Raw genomic sequence first — 18,697 nt, forward strand, 5'->3', positions numbered from 1 at the left:
TAACATAGATAACATAAAATATGTTAACATAGATAACATAACATACGTTAACATAGATAACATAACATATGTTAACATAGATAAAATAACATATGTTAACATAGATAACATAACATATGTTAACATAGATAAAATAACATATGTTAACATAGATAAAATAACATATGTTAACATAGATAACATAACATATGTTAACATAGATAAAATAACATAACATATGTTAACATCGATAACATAACATACGTTCACATATATAACATAACATATGATGACATATATAACATATGTTAACATAGATACCATAACATATGTTAACATATATAACATAACATATGATAACATATATAACATATGTTAACATAGATACCATAACATATGTTTACATATATAACATAACATATGATAACATATATAACATATGTTAACATAGATACCATAACATATGTTTACATATATAACATAAAATATGTTAACATAGATAACATAACACATGTTAACATAGATAACATAACATAACTTATGTTAACATAGATAACATAACTTGTGTTAACATAGATAACATAGATTTGAGAACGGTGTTTGTGTTCTTTGCAGTACGGGTTCATCAACAGCTGCCTCCAGTCTCTGGTGAGGGACCGGTTTGGACAGGAGACCTGGGACCAACTCAGGTCTGAACACACACACACACACACGCACACACACACACACACACACACACACACACACACACACACACACACACACACACACACACACACACACACACACACACACACACACTCTGATGGCTGTCAGAACTGCTTTGATAATGGTCCAGGTCTCTGCTAGCTCTGTTCCAGGGGTCCAGGAGTCCTTCATGACCTACATGGTCTACGACGACGCGCTGACCCTCCTCCTGGTGCAGGAGGCCTGTTCCCTTCTCGGTGAGCTGTCATTATGCCATTCTGACGAGCTTATTATGACATACTTCATTAAGAGAAGCCCCAACGTCATTGTTATCTACTTCTGTTATTATTTCTTGTTGACTTTTTATTTTTGAAAAATCAATGAAAAAAGTAAATAAATAAAAAAACAAGTATAATGTGTAACTCAAATGGAAACGCTCTCCCCTGAGGAGGCTTTTGTTTTTTGAACGGCCACTATTGTGTTCAGGCACAATCGGTCCTCTGCTTGTGGTTATATTCAGCTCACAGGTATCTTGGTGAAACAGAGTCTCTGAACAATGAGCTACACACTTCCCATAGCTGTGCTTACTCACGTGAAGAGTTTCATAATAGGTTTTTTGGAAGTAAAAAACACAAATTTGTTTCAGAAACAAGGTGGAATAAATCTGGAAACTGAATTAGTGGCAACAAAGTCATTTATACATTGTAGTTTACATATTATTTAACGTGTGTTTTTTGTGGTATTACCAGTAAAAACAAATTTAAAAACAAAATAAAAACATGTAGGTGTCTGAGGTGTGAACTGAACCGTGTTCACGTGTGATGTGTTGTGTCACATCTCTGCCCTCAAGCACAATGCATTGAAACATTTATGCATACAGAATATGGTGCTTTTCCATCCCATGATAGTTCTGTTTTAATGTACCCCTATGTCAGAGATAGAGGAAATACACATTATTTTGTAATTCACTTTTTTGTATAATGTCAGTAGAGTCTGATCACATTATTCCACACTACACGTTTGTAAAGGAGAAGGAGTTCCGTCCACATGACAAGTACATTATTTATTGATGCATGCAGATGATATTTGGCAGCCACACTGAGATTATGAAACAGATGTGTAAATCATAACAAGAACTGTTTATTCACAGCTTGCTAAGCTCTTCCCAAGTGGCTGATTATCTAGACTGGACATCCTTTTGGGAATGTGCTGTAATTGAATATCAGCCGGCCAGGTGTGCACTGAGGCAGCAGCATGATAAGTGGTGTCTAGTTGTATTCTGAAGCTCAGCGACAGTGTTCCTCTGTGTGCGGTCACGTTTCAGATGTCTCTGCTGAGGTTTTCCTGAAGCTCTTTGGAGAGCATTTCTTCCTTTTCTGTAAGCAAGCGGGCTATGACACCATGCTGAGGACACTGGGAGGAAACCTCATCGAGTTCATTGGAAACCTGGACGCTCTCCACAGTTACCTGGCTCTGTCCTACGAGGTAAACGTGTGTCAGTATTCCTGCCGGCACACGACTCCTCCTGCCCAAAGAAACAACCACAACCACGTGGAAGAGGGTTAAGAACTAAAGTTCATCAGGTGGACACAAACACGACTTAGTTAGTCCTGATGGACAGGTGGTACCTTCATGGTAGCTCCTCCCATCAGTGTGTGAATGGGTGATGTCATGTAGTTTTAAAGAGCTTTGAGGGTCAGGAGACTAGAGAACAGTACAGTCTATTCCCCGTTCTCTTTCTCCTGCTTGAACCATTTTATTAAATCGAGATCTTCCACCAATCATTCAGTTGTTGACTATTTTGTTCTCAGTAATTAGTTACAAACCCTTTTGAGCCAATACACTGTGCACAGGAACCTCCAGTTTAAAAGCATTATGCTAACATCAGAAATGCTAACCCAGAGACACTGAAACACCTGGAGTGCTCAGCATCCTGTCAGCAGATAAGAACGTCACACTGCAACACACAGGTGTGTGTTGTCCCTATCACACACAGAGAGCTCACACACCTCACCAAGAGCTCCTAACCAATCCACAGACAACTCCTCTCCAGCGACACACACTAAACATCACAGTGTGGAGCTCGAGCTCAATGACTGGATGAGTTTCATGGTGTTACATGTTGCTCAGTGCGTTCATCTCCACACTAGTGCCGTGCAGGCTCCTGTAGATAAGACCCGCCCTCTTGAGATTCACAACCAATCAAATGATCAAACAGGGAAGTCTTGGAGGAAAACTTATGCAGTTTGCATAAAATCTGCCATGTAGACTGAGGATGTGTTTCCATTGAAAAGAGCGAAGCAGAAAGCAAAGCTCCACAGAGGTTAATGTCCTGGACCGGATGAGTCCGAGTCATTACATCTACTTTGACTCATGAACTAAATAAAGCATGAAACTTACAGGTGGGGCCAATGCTTTGTATATATATATATATATATATATAAAGTATTTTATATACAACATGTTGAGTCCTCCAGTATTTTATATATAACATGTTGTGTCTTCCAATATTTTATATACAACATGTTGAGTCCTCCAGTATTTTATATATAACATGTTGAGTCCTCCAGTATTTTATATACAACATGTTGAGTCCTCCAGTATTTTATATATAATATGCACTCTAAAGATGTAGACTACCACTGATATGAATCAGAATATTTTTTTATGAGCTGAAGTCTTAACTGAAACAGAATCTGAACCAAACCTTCCGTCTTCAGGAAATGAATGCTCCGTCTTTCCGCGTGGAGATGACTGCTGAAGGGCTGATGCTGCTTCACTACTACTCTGACAGGAAGGGCCTGTACCACATTGTTCCTGGTAACACCTTCCACTCTTCCTCACCGCTGCCTTGACCGATAATACCCAAAATAAATTAAAAACTACTTTCACCAACGGCATCGATGAAGGGGCAATTATTACCAAAGTAATCACATTACAGGACAGAACCGTCTCCCTCTTCTTGGAACACAACTGTTGTTCTCTTTTTACATTTCACTGACGCTTTTATCCAGAGCAACTTACAGGTTTGCTCTATACACCGTAGACACAGCAACGGGGAGCAGATAGGAGTCTTGCTCAAGGACACATCGACGTGGACTAGCTGAGCCGGGGCTTGAACCACCAATCCTCTGATGGAAAGACAGGCACGCTAACCACTGAGCCACAATATAGCAACATATCTGTCTCTTAGTCAGTGATCTGGAGGATGAGACTTCTCTTGTGTCTCGGCCGCCCGTTGACAAGGCACAACATGACTTAGGGGCTTGTCCTTTGACTTTACGTTCATGGTAACAATGGTAAGTAGTTTTGTTTCTTTGGGTTTTAAGTTTGTTATGTGGATAGGTGGGGGTAATGAAAAGGTTAGCTCATCACTATGAAGCAACCTTTCCTTCTAATGCCTGCAAAGCAGAGTAAAGCCAGCTTTATGACAGGTGTACTGCCCCATCAGCTGTGATGTTGTTGTTGAGAGACAGAGCTAGTGAAGCTGTGCATCTTCGTTTCAAGGCTCTTGTGATGCAGAGGTGTGGTTCCCTGTGCTGTCCACCAGCAGTTTAGCTTGGTTTAATGTGAACATTCTGAAACAGTTTAATTAAGAGTTTGCCTGCAAGAGTAGAACCTATTTGTATATAATGTCAGGCTATAGTGTGAGGCTTGGAACACAATCGGTTAAGGAAGCTGATTGAATTGCAGGAATTCAAAGAGTATCCCATATGGATTGATATTAAAGCAGACACAGTGTGGAGCTTACCTCTCGTTACCACTCCTTTGGCCAAAGATCTGCCCGAGCTTTCCAGCTTTTGTTTCTGCTTGGCCATTCTCTCCGTAAACACATTGAGGATCCCCGGCCGACTCCGATCTAGATGCTTTACCTGCTCTGAACCTGGTTTGGACCATTGCTTCTTTGTTTCAAGTAAACCCAACTCGATCTCAACTTGTTTTTCTAGGTTCAAGCATTTTGTTTCTGAGCCGTTGTTGTAAAGTTACCCTTTACCTATCAATGTGGAGTCTCTGAACTGTGCTTACTTTGCAGCAATAGGCTCTGTATTGACCATTTACCATAAAAGTATCTCTCACTAACTCTGTACATGTTCCCCCTTGCTGCAGGTATCCTTGAGGCGGTTGCCAGAGAGTTCTTTGATAGCGAAGTGACCATGGTGGTCCTGAACCAATCTGAGGAAGACGAACGCACAGGGAAGAAGGAGCATGTTGTGTTTCTGGTCACTCAGACCAACCAAGCTGGCAAGACCACAGACCAGGACCGGTCCAGTCTTGGAGGGGTGGGTGTCTGTGGGTGCATGGTCTGTTTCTATACCTATATCATGTGTTTCTAAATCTGGGCCCACCTGTCCCCAGGAGGCCTTATTCAGAACAATGAGGGGCCGGAGTGCCTCACTGGCTGGGACCAAGAGCGGCTGGGCCCTGATCAAAGCGGTGGTTTTCTCAGATAAAGGTTCACGCTGTGACTTTAAATATACGTTATGATTTAAAAAATGCTGTGCTCCTGGACCTTATCTGGCAAACTGCGTTGTAGAATGGCTGCTTAGAAGTACTTCACATAAACATCAAGTGAGAGAATCTCCCAGCAGAGATAAGATCAGCTAACCGCATCCTGAGCTCAGCTCTGTATTTAATGCAGACATGACATTGATATCTATCTTCTCATTTAACTTTTAGAAATATTGAAAATTAGAGTGTTTCCCATAATGCTGAACTATTCTTTGAGTTAATTAATAATACTTAATGAATTAGGACAGACTGTTCCTACATGTGAGTATTGTGTGTGAAGTGACAGCCACAAGCAGAAGATATTCAGGACTAGTGAACCTAGTTATCTGTGGCGCTCTCAGGACAGTAATTAAAGTAAAGGAAGGCCATAAAGTCTATGTTGACATCATCACAATACAATATGAGAAAGAACATACGCCGGAACACAAACAAAAGCAGCATAGCAACATTCTTAGTAGTCCTGTTTTAAGGGTTCTGACTGATGGAATGGGTGCGTTTGATTTACTTCCCAGGCAGCCTCCATGGCCCCTTCAGTCCGTGTTACCCGGACAGGCTGTGGGTGGAGGAGAAGGCCTTCTGCGATGCGTTTCCCTTCCATATCATCTTTGATCAGGATGTAAGGCTCCATTTGTCTTTAGCTCCATGAGAGTATGAGCTTCTTTCTTTATCAAATTCATTGGCACACTTTGGTTTTGCTCAGACTCTGACCCCTTGAGTCTCTGTTTCTGGTCTCGGTTCTGGCCGTCCATCAGCTGAAGGTCAGACAGATGGGGGTGAATGTACAGAAGTTTCTCCCAGGTCTCCGGGCCAGAGAGGCTACATTGGACCAGAGCTTCACCATTATCCACCCACAGGTAAACATCGCCACAGAGCCAGAGTTCAGGAGTCTTTGAAATGTAGCAATATGTATGATAATTAAAATACATCAGCAAAGAAAAGCACAATGGAGAACAGTAAAGAGTTGAATGAATAGAAGAGTTCATTAGATATAAGCAACCCTGACCTTACTAGAGCACCTATGAGTCTTAAAACAAAATAGTACTTATCCATTTACTATATACATGCACATACATATGTATATATATATATATATATATATATATATATATATATATATATACATATATATATATATATATATATATATATAACAGCTTTGATATATCTTTGCATACGTTGTTATTTATGTTCCCCCTGACCCCAGAGTTCATTTAGTCTTGACCAGAAATGATTTGATGTGATCCAAATGGAAAATTGTACGTGCAGAAGAGTTTAGTGGTGACCAGCAGACGTTGAACCAGGTTTGTTGCATCTCTGTCCTGCAGGTGACTTTTACCATTGAGAGCATCAGGAAATTCATCAACAGTCAATTTGTCTTGAAGAGTTGCAAAGAACACACCACGCTCAAACTAAGAGGTGTGTTCAACCAACAGGACCACAACACGTTATACTCACACAGGAAGGTGTACTATACAACATGGAACCAACCAAATGAACTTTTTCTTCCACTTTTAAATTGCTTTTTGAAAAAAGGCTTAAAAAAAAGAGTGTAGAACATGTAAACTGAGTAGGCCTGTGGGGACCTGAGAGCTGCGTGGCTAGCCACTGAGCTAATGGTTGTGCTGCCTTCTCTGCATTAGCTGACCTGTATTCCTTCATACAGGTCAGATGCTGTGGATGCAGTCTCTTGGCTGTATGTTGTACATGTGTTCTCCGAAGCTCCGAAGCCTTCAGGAACTTCAAGATGTCGGCCTCCACCTGGCTGACCTGGCCCAGCACGACGTCACCAGAGACCTGGTTCTCCTCAACCAGCAGCGGCTCGCTGAAATGGAGCTCACCAACCAGCTGGAGAGGAAGAAGGTAGGGCAGCAGCTTTAGTCCTGTTAGTCCTGGCAGATCAGTTTCATAGGAGTGAGGGCAGTTCTTTCAGTTCTACATGCAAAGTGATCATGTCAGAGGGATTTGTCTCTTGAGGCAAACAGATTATTACATGTATGTGACATGAGGAGATGAAGCTGTGCTGTAAAACATGAGAGCCCTGTGATCACAGAGAGTCCTCCATGAGAGCCTTGTATTCACAGGAAGTCTCTTCCATGATCTCCTCTCAGCCGGTCGGTGTTCTTTGACTACATGTTTAGGACTAAATGAACACGTTAGTGCCAGGTGTTCTGCAAAGACCCCACATTAGCCGTGTAATGATCATGTATCCAGGAAGAGATTGCATGTTAATACCAAGTGGAGACCTTCTTCAGTACACATCTACAAAGACCAACTAAATAGTATTCATCTGGGTCCAAAGTGCGCAGCATAGGAATAGAAGTAGTAATAACACGGAGGCCTCCTGAGTCCATTACGGCCACCGTTTGATGGACGGCCTTCACAAGTCTCTTGGTCTCTTTCTCGTGACCTCTAGACACTAGCTAAGATCTCCTGATGAAAACATGAAGAAGCTTTCTGCTGATGAAAGGATCTAAGCTTCCTCAAGAAGGAAAGTCTGAGTCTTTTTAAATAGCATCAGGGGTTAATGTCCAGATGGACCCAGATATTCATATGACTGGACAATTTATATCTGCTGACCCGCAGTTATCACTGGAGAAACCTCCTCCTTCCTTCTGAAACCAATAGCATCTTTTTTGGTCTTTCCAACATTTAGTTATGAAAGCAAATGTGGTCATCCCCATAATCAGCTAAGTATTTAGTTTGAACGCTTCAGTTTACTACCAGTTACTTGATGAAATACTGTCTTTTTTAATTTATTTTTCTTTTTGGTCACGTGTTACAGAAGTAAGGAAACCCTTTTTATATGGATCTGTTTCATGGGGAAATGATTATGCATGTGATTATTTAGACAATATACACATCTAGGATTGGTACAGCAGTTGTGCTTTTTCACAGGAAGGGAATATTAGTTATGCGTGTTTATTGCGTCCGCTTGTAGGAAGAACTGAGAATCCTGTCGCAGCACCTGGAGGCAGAGAAAGAGAAGACGGAGACTCTGCTGTACGCCATGCTGCCCCGACACGTCGCCACCCGGCTGAAGGACGGCCAGAGCGTGGAGGCGGGTCAGCAGCCACCAGGCCAGCTGTCTGTCTCTACGTGTCTCTACTCGTCTCTACGTGTCTCTACGAGTATCTGTTTCTATGTGTCTCTACGTGTTTCTACGCGTCTCTACGTGTCTCTACGAGTATCTGTTTCTATGTGTCTCTACGTGTCTCTACATGTCTACGTGTCTCTACATGTCTACGTGTCTCTACGCGTCTCTACGTGTCTCTACGCGTCTCTACGTGTCTCTACGAGTATCTGTTTCTATGTGTCTCTACATGTCTACGTGTCTCTACATGTCTACGTGTCTCTACATGTCTACGTGTCTCTACGTGTCTCTACATGTCTACGTGTCTCTACATGTCTACGTGTCTCTACATGTCTCTACATGTCTCTACATGTCTACGTGTCTCTACATGTCTACGTGTCTCTACGTGTCTCTACATGTCTACGTGTCTCTACATGTCTCTACATGTCTACTTGTCTCTACGTGTCTCTACATGTCTACGTGTCTCTACATGTCTACGTGTCTCTACGTGTCTTTACATGTCTACGTGTCTCTACGAGTATCTGTTTCTATGTGTCTCTACGTGTCTCTACATGTCTACGTGTCTCTACATGTCTACGTGTCTCTACATGTCTCTACATGTCTACGTGTCTCTACATGTCTACGTGTCTCTACATGTCTCTACATGTCTACGTGTCTCTACATGTCTACGTGTCTCTACATGTTTCTACATGTCTACGTGTCTCTACATGTCTACGTGTCTCTACGTGTCTCTACATGTCTACGTGTCTCTACATGTCTACGTGTCTCTACGTGTCTCTACATGTCTACGTGTCTCTACATGTCTCTACATGTCTACATGTCTACGTGTCTCTACGTGTCTCTACATGTCTACGTGTCTCTACATGTCTACGTGTCTCTACGTGTCTCTACATGTCTACGTGTCTCTACGAGTATCTGTTTCTATGTGTCTCTACGTGTCTCTACATGTCTACGTGTCTCTACATGTCTACGTGTCTCTACATGTCTCTACATGTCTACGTGTCTCTACATGTCTACGTGTCTCTACGTGTCTCTACATGTCTACGTGTCTCTACATGTCTACGTGTCTCTACATGTCTCTACATGTCTACGTGTCTCTACATGTCTACGTGTCTCTACGTGTCTCTACATGTCTACGTGTCTCTACATGTCTACGTGTCTCTACGTGTCTCTACATGTCTACGTGTCTCTACATGTCTCTACATGTCTACATGTCTCTACATGTCTACACGTGTCTCTACATGTCTACGTGTCTCTACATGTCTCTACGTGTCTCTACATGTCTACGTGTCTCTACGTGTCTCTACGAGTATCTGTTTCTATGTGTCTCTACGTGTCTCTACATGTCTACGTGTCTCTACGTGTCTCTACATGTCTACGTGTCTCTACATGTCTACGTGTCTCTACATGTCTATGTGTCTCTACATGTCTCTACATGTCTACGTGTCTCTACATGTCTACGTGTCTCTACGTGTCTCTACATGTCTACGTGTCTCTACATGTCTACGTGTCTCTACATGTCTCTACATGTCTACGTGTCTCTACGTGTCTCTACATGTCTACGTGTCTCTACATGTCTACGTGTCTCTACATGTCTCTACATGTCTACGTGTCTCTACATGTCTACGTGTCTCTACGTGTCTCTACATGTCTACGTGTCTCTACGTGTCTCTACATGTCTCTACATGTCTACGTGTCTCTACATGTCTACGTGTCTCTACGTGTCTCTACGTGTCTCTACGAGTATCTGTCTCTATGTGTCTCTACATGTCTACGTGTCTCTACATGTCTACGTGTCTCTACATGTCTATGTGTCTCTACATGTCTCTACATGTCTACGTGTCTCTACATGTCTACGTGTCTCTACGTGTCTCTACGTGTCTCTACGAGTATCTGTCTCTACGTGTCTCTACATGTCTACGTGTCTCTACATGTCTACGTGTCTCTACATGTCTATGTGTCTCTACATGTCTCTACATGTCTACGTGTCTCTACATGTCTACGTGTCTCTACGTGTCTCTACATGTCTACGTGTCTCTACATGTCTACGTGTCTCTACATGTCTCTACATGTCTAAGTGTCTCTACGTGTCTCTACATGTCTACGTGTCTCTACATGTCTACGTGTCTCTACATGTCTCTACATGTCTACGTGTCTCTACATGTCTACGTGTCTCTACGTGTCTCTACATGTCTACGTGTCTCTACGTGTCTCTACATGTCTCTACATGTCTACGTGTCTCTACATGTCTACGTGTCTCTACGTGTCTCTACGTGTCTCTACGAGTATCTGTCTCTATGTGTCTCTACATGTCTACGTGTCTCTACGTGTCTCTACATGTCTACGCATCTCTACGTGTCTCTACAAGTATCTGTCTCTATGTGTCTCTACGCGTCTCTACGCGTCTACACATCTCTACGTGTCTCTACGCGTCTCTACACTCTGTCAACGTGTCTTCTCTCTCAGGGGAGTTCCAGGAGTGCACGATCCTGTTCAGTGACGTGGTGACCTTCACCAGCATCTGTGCTGCCTGTGAGCCCATCCACATAGTTCACCTGCTCAACTCCATGTACTCCAAGTTTGACCAACTCACCAGCGTCCATGACATCTACAAGGTATTATTGTCTCAGGACGCGTGTCTTCTCCACAGGAGGTCAGGGGTGTTGCGGTGACTTGTTGTTCACACGATGAAGCTTTTGTGATTCTGTTGAATCTTTCTGTCATTTCCCAACAGACCATTGTGTGTGCCCAGTTATGTTTAGTTCATGCCCCTAAACATAAGAGGGTCAACGTACACAAACTGTATTACGCTACACATGTGCAGTCTCTGAGCTGGTAGCAAGGTTTCTGACACCATTAACACAATTACAGTTCATAGTTACTGTTGCGTCAGCACAAATCTTTTTTTTTTTTACAAGTCCTGAGGAACCTCGTCAAATACGTGTGTGTGTGTTTGTAAACGGTTGCTTGGTTTTTCCGTTCTGGGCGGCCGCTGTGGAAGACCACCTGCTGCCTGTGTAGATATACATGAAAACACTTAAATTCTTACTTTAAGGTGATATTTAATCCCCCTAAATATCACACACTGTTCCTTTAAGAGATTCCACCACATCCAAGCAAATGAGTATTTCCTGTAACTAAATGCAAAATGTAATTGATCAATGTAATTATCAAACTGTGTCACTGTGTCTTCCTCGGTCCTGAAGGTTGAGACTATTGGGGATGCATACATGGTGGTGGGAGGCGTTCCGGTCCCGACAGGAAGTCACGCTCACAGGGTGGCAAACTTTGCTCTCGGCATGAGGATAGCTGCCCAGGAGGTCCTCAACCCGGTGACCGGCCAACCCATACAGGTCAGGCTTCTGAACAGCTCATGAACGTGTTCGTATTAAAATGGTACTGAAGCTTTTCTGACGTCAGAGTTGAACGAACCTTTAAAGTTATTCAACACAGGACGTCCCACCTGCTGACAAGGTGTGTCTGTGTGATCCAGATCCGTGTGGGTCTGCATACCGGCCCGGTGTTGGCCGGCGTGGTCGGGGAGAAGATGCCTCGCTACTGTCTGTTTGGAGACTCCGTGAACACGGCCTCCAGGATGGAGAGCCACGGAGTCCCAGACCACATCCACCTCAGCAGCTCCACATACAGGTGTGTGTGTGTGTGTGTGTGTGTGTGTGTGTGTGTGTGTGTGTGTGTGTGTATGCTCTCTCTCTTTCACCTGCACAGTGAGTCCTGGCCTTAGCCTCCTAGTTGATGTTCTGCAGGTCATCATAACCTCCATGTGAACGTGTAGTTTTAAAGCAGAAAGTCTTGTTTCTTTTAAATCCCGAGGCGTTCATCAGAGGGAGAACCCGTTCGTGTTCATACAGAACAAACAGCAGAGTGTTCTGCATCACTGGTTCTGCTGGTCTGGCTGCTGACCCCCATCACCCTGAATGACAAGCCGAGACCAAATCCAGGAAAATGTTCAACTTCTCAAATGTATTTAATGAAAAGATGCTGCAGTTTGAACCTGACAGTACAGGATGTCACAGGATGCACGAAAACAAACTTAGAGATATTCCTTTTTATAGTCGATTAGAAACCAAAAAGTGCTTCTTAAGGACACAAGGTAATATATAATACATATAATAACACAACATGCATAACAATGCAGTAACTTCAGTCTTTAAACAGACTCAACAGCTTTCATGCACAAACATTACATTTTTAAAAGTCAAACTACTGAGAAGTTTCAAAAAGACTAAAATGAAGAAGACTCACTGGATCTATGACAACGCTGCTCTAAGAAACGTGCAGCGTCTTCAGGAGCAGCTTTAACTCTAAACCCAGGGGTTTGATGTTTGTGTGACTTTCACAACATGTACGAAGGACTGTGAATAAACGGAACTCCCCTTCCAATTAAAATAAAATCAAAGCAAACAATTATTTTCCGCCCAGGCATGGACCTGCGACCCACTGAAAACCAGTTGAGAATCACTGCTCTAGATGTTGAGGCTAAACATAAGGTTCTCTGCACCACGTCCAGCAGAGAGAGGCCTCTGGTACAGATGTCATCAGACATCCAGTCTTTCTTATTTGGTGAAAGTGAATCTTGGTGCACAGAGCAGCTGACCTGTGGAGGTATGAGGTGTAAGAAGTACATTGGAGGGTTCTAAGGGCAGTGACCACACGTTGGACTGAATTGTTCTCCATGGAACTCAGCTCACTTCCTTCTTGTCCTCTCGTGGCCCTCAACCCTCGGCAGTGCGTTGAAGGACGGCGGTTTCGACATACAGGAGCGCGGGCAGATCGAGGTGAAGGGCAAAGGACTGATGACGACTTACTTCCTGTTGGGGAATCTGCTGCTGTCTGAGGACGGCATCATGGGAAGAGAGGTGGGCGGGGCCTGTCTTTACAGGGAGGACCTTTGTGGCCAGAGCGAAAAAGGTAAGGAACAAAAAATAGGAAAAGAAAAAAGACATGCCGTACATGTCAAATTCATTTGTTAAAACAAATTAGAAACTATTATTTATCCCAAACACCAAAGAGAGTTGTTGAGTTATTCAGAGATGTGAGGTCATCATTCTGGTCACATGACATCTATTGCTTCTGTCCATCCAGGGAGAGGGATCCTCCTCTGTTGCTCTCCTTAAGGTTCTTCCTGTTTTCCCTGTGAAAGGGTTTTCACTATCTTTATTCGGGGAGTTTTTCCTGATCCGATGTGAGGTCCCAGGACAGGATGTTATGTTACAGCCTGTAAAGCCCTCCGAGGATAATTTGTATTTGTGATGTTGGGCTATACAAAATAAACTGAATTGAATTGAATCCCCATATAGACCTGACGTCTAGTATTCATAGGAAGGCTTCAGAGAACTCGGGTAAAAGATTCTCAATGTCTTGTATCGAGGTGGCAGCTGGAGCTTCACACTACAGACGAGTGGAGAAGAGGGTGATGTCCCAAATGTCCCCAAGGTCCCAAAGGTCCTAAAGGTCCCAACGTGTCAGGGACGGGGTAAGAAGGTGGACCCAAAGCAACAGTTCAAAAGTAAATTTAATCCATAAATAGAAAGTCAGGTCAGGCTTCAACCAGGCCGAGGAACAAAGAAACAAAAACAGGGCACAAAAACAGGCAGGGGAACGAACAGACAAAACCAGGCAAATAACAGGACAACTTACCGGACATCTAACAGGGGAAAAGACGGGAACAGACGGGAACCAACAGGACGATCCGACAAGGGGACGAACAGGGTTTAAATACAAGGGGAAGGTGGAAACAATGAGGGCAGCACAGGTGAAGGGAATACACAATCAAGGACAAGGCAGACACGTTCAGGGACAGGTCCTGACACTGGATGAGACTTGTCCCCAGTCTTATCCAGGTCAGGTGGAACGGTAGCCTAGAAGAAGCCAGTGGCGGCGCACTAGCAGGCCGTATAATGCAGCGTATTCTTCCACATAGAGAACATAGAGCATGATTCCTTTCTTCCCCCAGACACAACTCTCTCTCATGGTCCTGCCAGGGATGAAGCCGATCAAGCTCTTTTTCTTTTTTTAGCCAAAAGAAGATTTTTAGCTGCTGAGCATCAAACTGAGCCGCACGGTGACATCTAGTGGTTAGAAAGTGTACAGCAGCCTTTAAGACCCGAGCCCAGTGAGTTCCACCATCACAAATAGAGAGAAAGAAGCTTCGGTTTCATCTGTGAATCACTCGGTATTTCTGGATATTACATGGCTGAGAAAGAAATGCAATAGTTAATTAAATGAGTTCATGATGATGTGCCTTTGACTTTCAGGGGAAGCATGTGACAGACTGTGTGGATATCACACTTTATTAAATCATAAAAGGGAAACATGTCTCTTTCATTTAGGGTCTGTACTAAGAGACCCGTTGTCCGATGGAGCCGTTGCCCCCAAGCCAAGCCGGCCAGACCCTCTGGCTCCCTTCGCCTGGGACATCACTCCTCCGTTTGAGGCCAAAGACCACAGCGCCACCAGCTCCACCACCGCCACCAGCTCCACCACAGCCACCAGCTCCACCACAGCCACCAGCTCCATCACCGCCACCAGCTCCACCACCGCCACCAGCTCCACCACAGCCACCAGCTCCACCACCGCCACCAGCTCCACCACAGCCACCAGCAGACTCTGTCTCTTATTGTGACTTCCAGCTCAACGTTATCTCAGCTCCCTAGACGGACCAGCAGGGAGGACAGCAGCTACTAGCTTGATCACATGACATTAGCACCAGAGCAACTGGACTGCAAGCCACTGACACTATTACTAAATATCACTGTTACTAAATATCACTATTACTAAATATCACTGTTACAAAATAACACTATTACTAAATATCACTGTTACTAAATAACACTGTTACTAAATATTACTGTTACTAAATAACGCTGTTACTAAATATCACTATTACTGTTACTAAATAACACTGTTACTAAATATCACTATCACTGTTACTAAATATCACTGTTACTAAATATCACTGTTGCTCAATATCAAGGACAAAGATGTGCACTGTTCAGTAGAAGGAGCTGTATAGATACATATATACATATATACATACACATATGAGATGCCTCTGACATTCCCTCTGAACCTCTCACACACTAATAAAAAGCTCTTCCATACTGTGCATATGCTCACACACGCACCAGATATTGCTGATATTGCTGCTTCAAAATTAAACCTTTTACATAACAAACCAGGAGGAGAATTTTATTATGAATAATTTATAGGACAATCTGTTTATTGCAGAAGTAATTAACTAGTGGAGTTTTTTTTAGTGGCCATTTATGAATAAAACAGGTCTACTACTAGTGGAGACGTGTGCTGTTAAGAATATCAGAACACTACTAATAACCCTGTAGAATATGCAGTACACGATGAAGAATGAACAACAATGTTTACCCGCGGTTTACAGCGTGGCTTTAAAGGGACGGCCGGCGCATGCCAGCTCTACATCGTACTGCACTGTCACGACTTTAAAAGAAGGCCCGCCTCGAAGAGGAATATGAAGCTTGGTCTGGAGTATGAAGTCATTCCTCAGACATTTATTTAGTGTTCACCAGTTCAACAGGTGTACATGTGCAGCTGAGCTGTGTACCTACGTTACCTGGTAAACAGTGAGCTGTGACCTACGTTACCTGGTAAACAGTGAGCTGTGACCTACGTTACCTGGTAAACAGTGAGCTGTGACCTACGTTACCTGGTAAACAGTGAGCTGTGACCTACGTTACCTGGTAAACAGTGAGCTGTGACCTACGTTATCTGGTAAACAGTGAGCTGTGACCTACGTTATCTGGTAAACAGTGAGCTGTGACCTACGTTACCTGGTAAACAGTGTCCGTGTCGTCGTCAGTCTTCCACGACAGTGTAGTGCTGGTGGCTGGAGCAAAGCTGCATGTTGTCCACTGCTGCAGATGTGAATCCTCTCTGTAAAATAAATGACTACTGATCACTACAAAGTTCACTGAAAGAAAGTTACGATTGCACACCAAAACAGTAACAGAGATCCAGCAGGGACTATGATCAGGGCCTGGGCTAACTGTGCTAACGGCTAACGTAAACAGACTACGTGCGTACCTGCGTTACGCCAGACTCCAGCAGAAAGGGACCAGCTAAATGTGCTCACTCTGCTAGCGTAAATATACTATTGCAACACAAAGTTTAGTATCTAAATATACTTACCCATCTTCAAATGGATCCCTTCTGTCCGCATCGTCCTCTTCGTCGCAGGAGTCAAAGCCTTCAGGGTCTTTAAGTAAAAGTGTCAGTGGTGTCCTTTTTAACATGTATTGCACATGTCCCTAACAAGCAGTCCGGATACAGACCCAGCCGCCCTTGTACCTGGACTCTGGACCTATGACCGATTGAATATTGAGAATTATTCAATGTTGACAGAGCGCTTATATTTTAACCGGCGCGGCTTTTCCAGCCTTTCACGGCACTCGTTCAGCGAGCCAGGAAACACACCGACCAATCACATGCATGTACATCACATCATCGGATAAGCATTGCGGCTTGAGTGAGAGACGGGAGAGATGGATGAGAGGCGGAACAGTCGTAAACAGTACGCGAGTGAGAGAAGTTATTTCACATGGCGTTCTCCAAAAAGAGAAATGTGGACCAGAGACCAGAGTCTCTAACCAGAGTCTTTAACCAGAGTCTTTAACCAGAGTCTCTAACCAGAGTCTCTAACCAGAGTCTTCATCCAGACTCTCTAACAAGAGTCTTTATGCAGAGTCTTTATCCAGACTCTTTAACCAGAGTCTCTAACCAGACTCGTTATCCAGAGTCTCTAACCAGAGTCTCTATCCAGAGTCTTTATCCAGAGTCTCTAACCAGAGTCTTTATCCAGAGTCTCTAACCAGAGTCTCTAACCAGAGTCTCTATCCAGAGTCTCTAACCAGAGTCTCTAACCAGAGTCTCTAACCAGAGTCTTCATCCAGAGTCTCTAACCAGAGTCTTTATCCAGAGTCTCTAACCAGAGTCTCTAACCAGAGTCTCTAACCAGAGTCTTCATCCAGACTCTCTAACAAGAGTCTTTATGCAGAGTCTTTATCCAGAGTCTCTAACCAGAGTCTCTAACCAGAGTCTTCATCCAGACTCTCTAACAAGAGTCTTTATGCAGAGTCTTTATCCAGACTCTTTAACCAGAGTCTCTAACCAGACTCGTTATCCAGAGTCTCTAACCAGAGTCTCTAACCAAAGTCTTTAACCAGAGTCTTTATCCAGAGTCTTTATCCAGAGTCTCTAACCAGAGTCTCTAACCAGAGTCTCTAACCAAAGTCTTTAACCAGAGTCTTTATCCAGAGTCTTTATCCAGAGTCTCTAACCAGAGTCTCTAACCAGAGTCTCTAACCAGAGTCTCTAACCAAAGTCTTTAACCAGAGTCTTTATCCAGAGTCTTTATCCAGAGTCTCTAACCAAAGTCTTTAACCAGAGTCTTTATCCAGAGTCTTTATCCAGAGTCTTTATCCAGAGTCTCTAACCAGAGTCTCTAACCAGAGTCTCTAACCAGAGTCTTTAACCAAAGTCTTTAACCAGAGTCTTTAACCAGAGTCTTTAACCAAAGTCTTTAACCAGAGTCTTTAACCAGAGTCTTTAACCAGAGTCTTTAACCTGACTCTTTAACCAGAGTCTTTAGCCAGAATCTTTCTCTGCTGACATTCATTCCTTGAGGCTCTGTAGTTAAACGTATAACCATCTGATACTAGTTAAGCATATTCATCTACTATACCTACCTTGGAGTTTTACAATAGCAGCATCATTTCATTCCATGTGTCCATCCAGGCAAATAGGTGGATCCAAATGTTATAAAAATACACATTTGATGCAATTTCTTTGTAATCGTCCAAAATAATGTTAAGTGAATGGTATTCTTCCAGGTAGGCTATACTGGTGGATACGTGTGATGCAGTGAGGACAGGAACTCCAGGGACCCTTTGGACCCCCAGTCCGCTGATCCTGTCTGAAGATGTTGTTTAGCTGAGTGAGACCCAACTAAACCCAGGCAAAACTAAACTAAAGGAAACCTGAAGAATAAAAAGATACATTCTGTTATTGTCCCACTTCATGGAGCCCATCCGATGGGTCAAGATGAGCTGAACTCTGCTTACTCACATTCAGAGAACAGCCCTATGATACATTTACGCCACACTTTCCTCTCCTTCCTGTCCTCTCTTTCCTTTCCTCTCTCCCTTTTCCTTTCCTTTCCTTCCTTTGCTCTCTTTTTCTTTCTTCTCTTTCCTTTCCTCTTCTTCCTTTCCTCTCCTCTCCTTCCTCTCCTCTCCTAGGCAGAGAGACTCCTGTGAGGAGGAAGAGGATGGAGCCCTACCTTTCATGGTCTGGGTTCAGCTCACTGAGATCTAACCTCACCGCATGCGGTCGGCCGATCGTCTCCAATGAGATCAATACCCAGTTTTGCAGCATAATTGA

The 18,697-nt window shown here is 43.4% G+C and overlaps 1 protein-coding gene across 1 annotated transcript; it reads left to right on the top strand.

The window, feature by feature from the left end:
• Nucleotides 1-600: 600 nt before the first annotated feature.
• LOC306752718 (guanylate cyclase soluble subunit beta-2-like) lies at nt 601-14,909 on the top strand (the record flags this gene model as incomplete). Its single annotated transcript, XM_079236512.1, has 16 exons — nt 601-668; nt 829-923; nt 1,991-2,151; nt 3,387-3,486; nt 4,774-4,946; nt 5,023-5,128; nt 5,688-5,791; nt 5,928-6,029; nt 6,501-6,591; nt 6,839-7,035; nt 8,114-8,237; nt 10,733-10,881; nt 11,473-11,619; nt 11,760-11,914; nt 13,014-13,195; nt 14,617-14,909. The coding sequence occupies exons 2-16, from the start codon at nt 857-859 to the stop codon at nt 14,907-14,909; spliced, it is 2,151 nt and encodes a 716-aa protein (XP_079092638.1). The 5' UTR covers nt 601-668; nt 829-856.
• Between the last annotated feature and the right edge of the window lie 3,788 nt (nt 14,910-18,697).

Source organism: Taurulus bubalis (assembly GCF_910589615.1).
Source record: "Taurulus bubalis genome assembly, chromosome: 21".
Taxonomy (NCBI): domain Eukaryota; kingdom Metazoa; phylum Chordata; class Actinopteri; order Perciformes; family Cottidae; genus Taurulus; species Taurulus bubalis.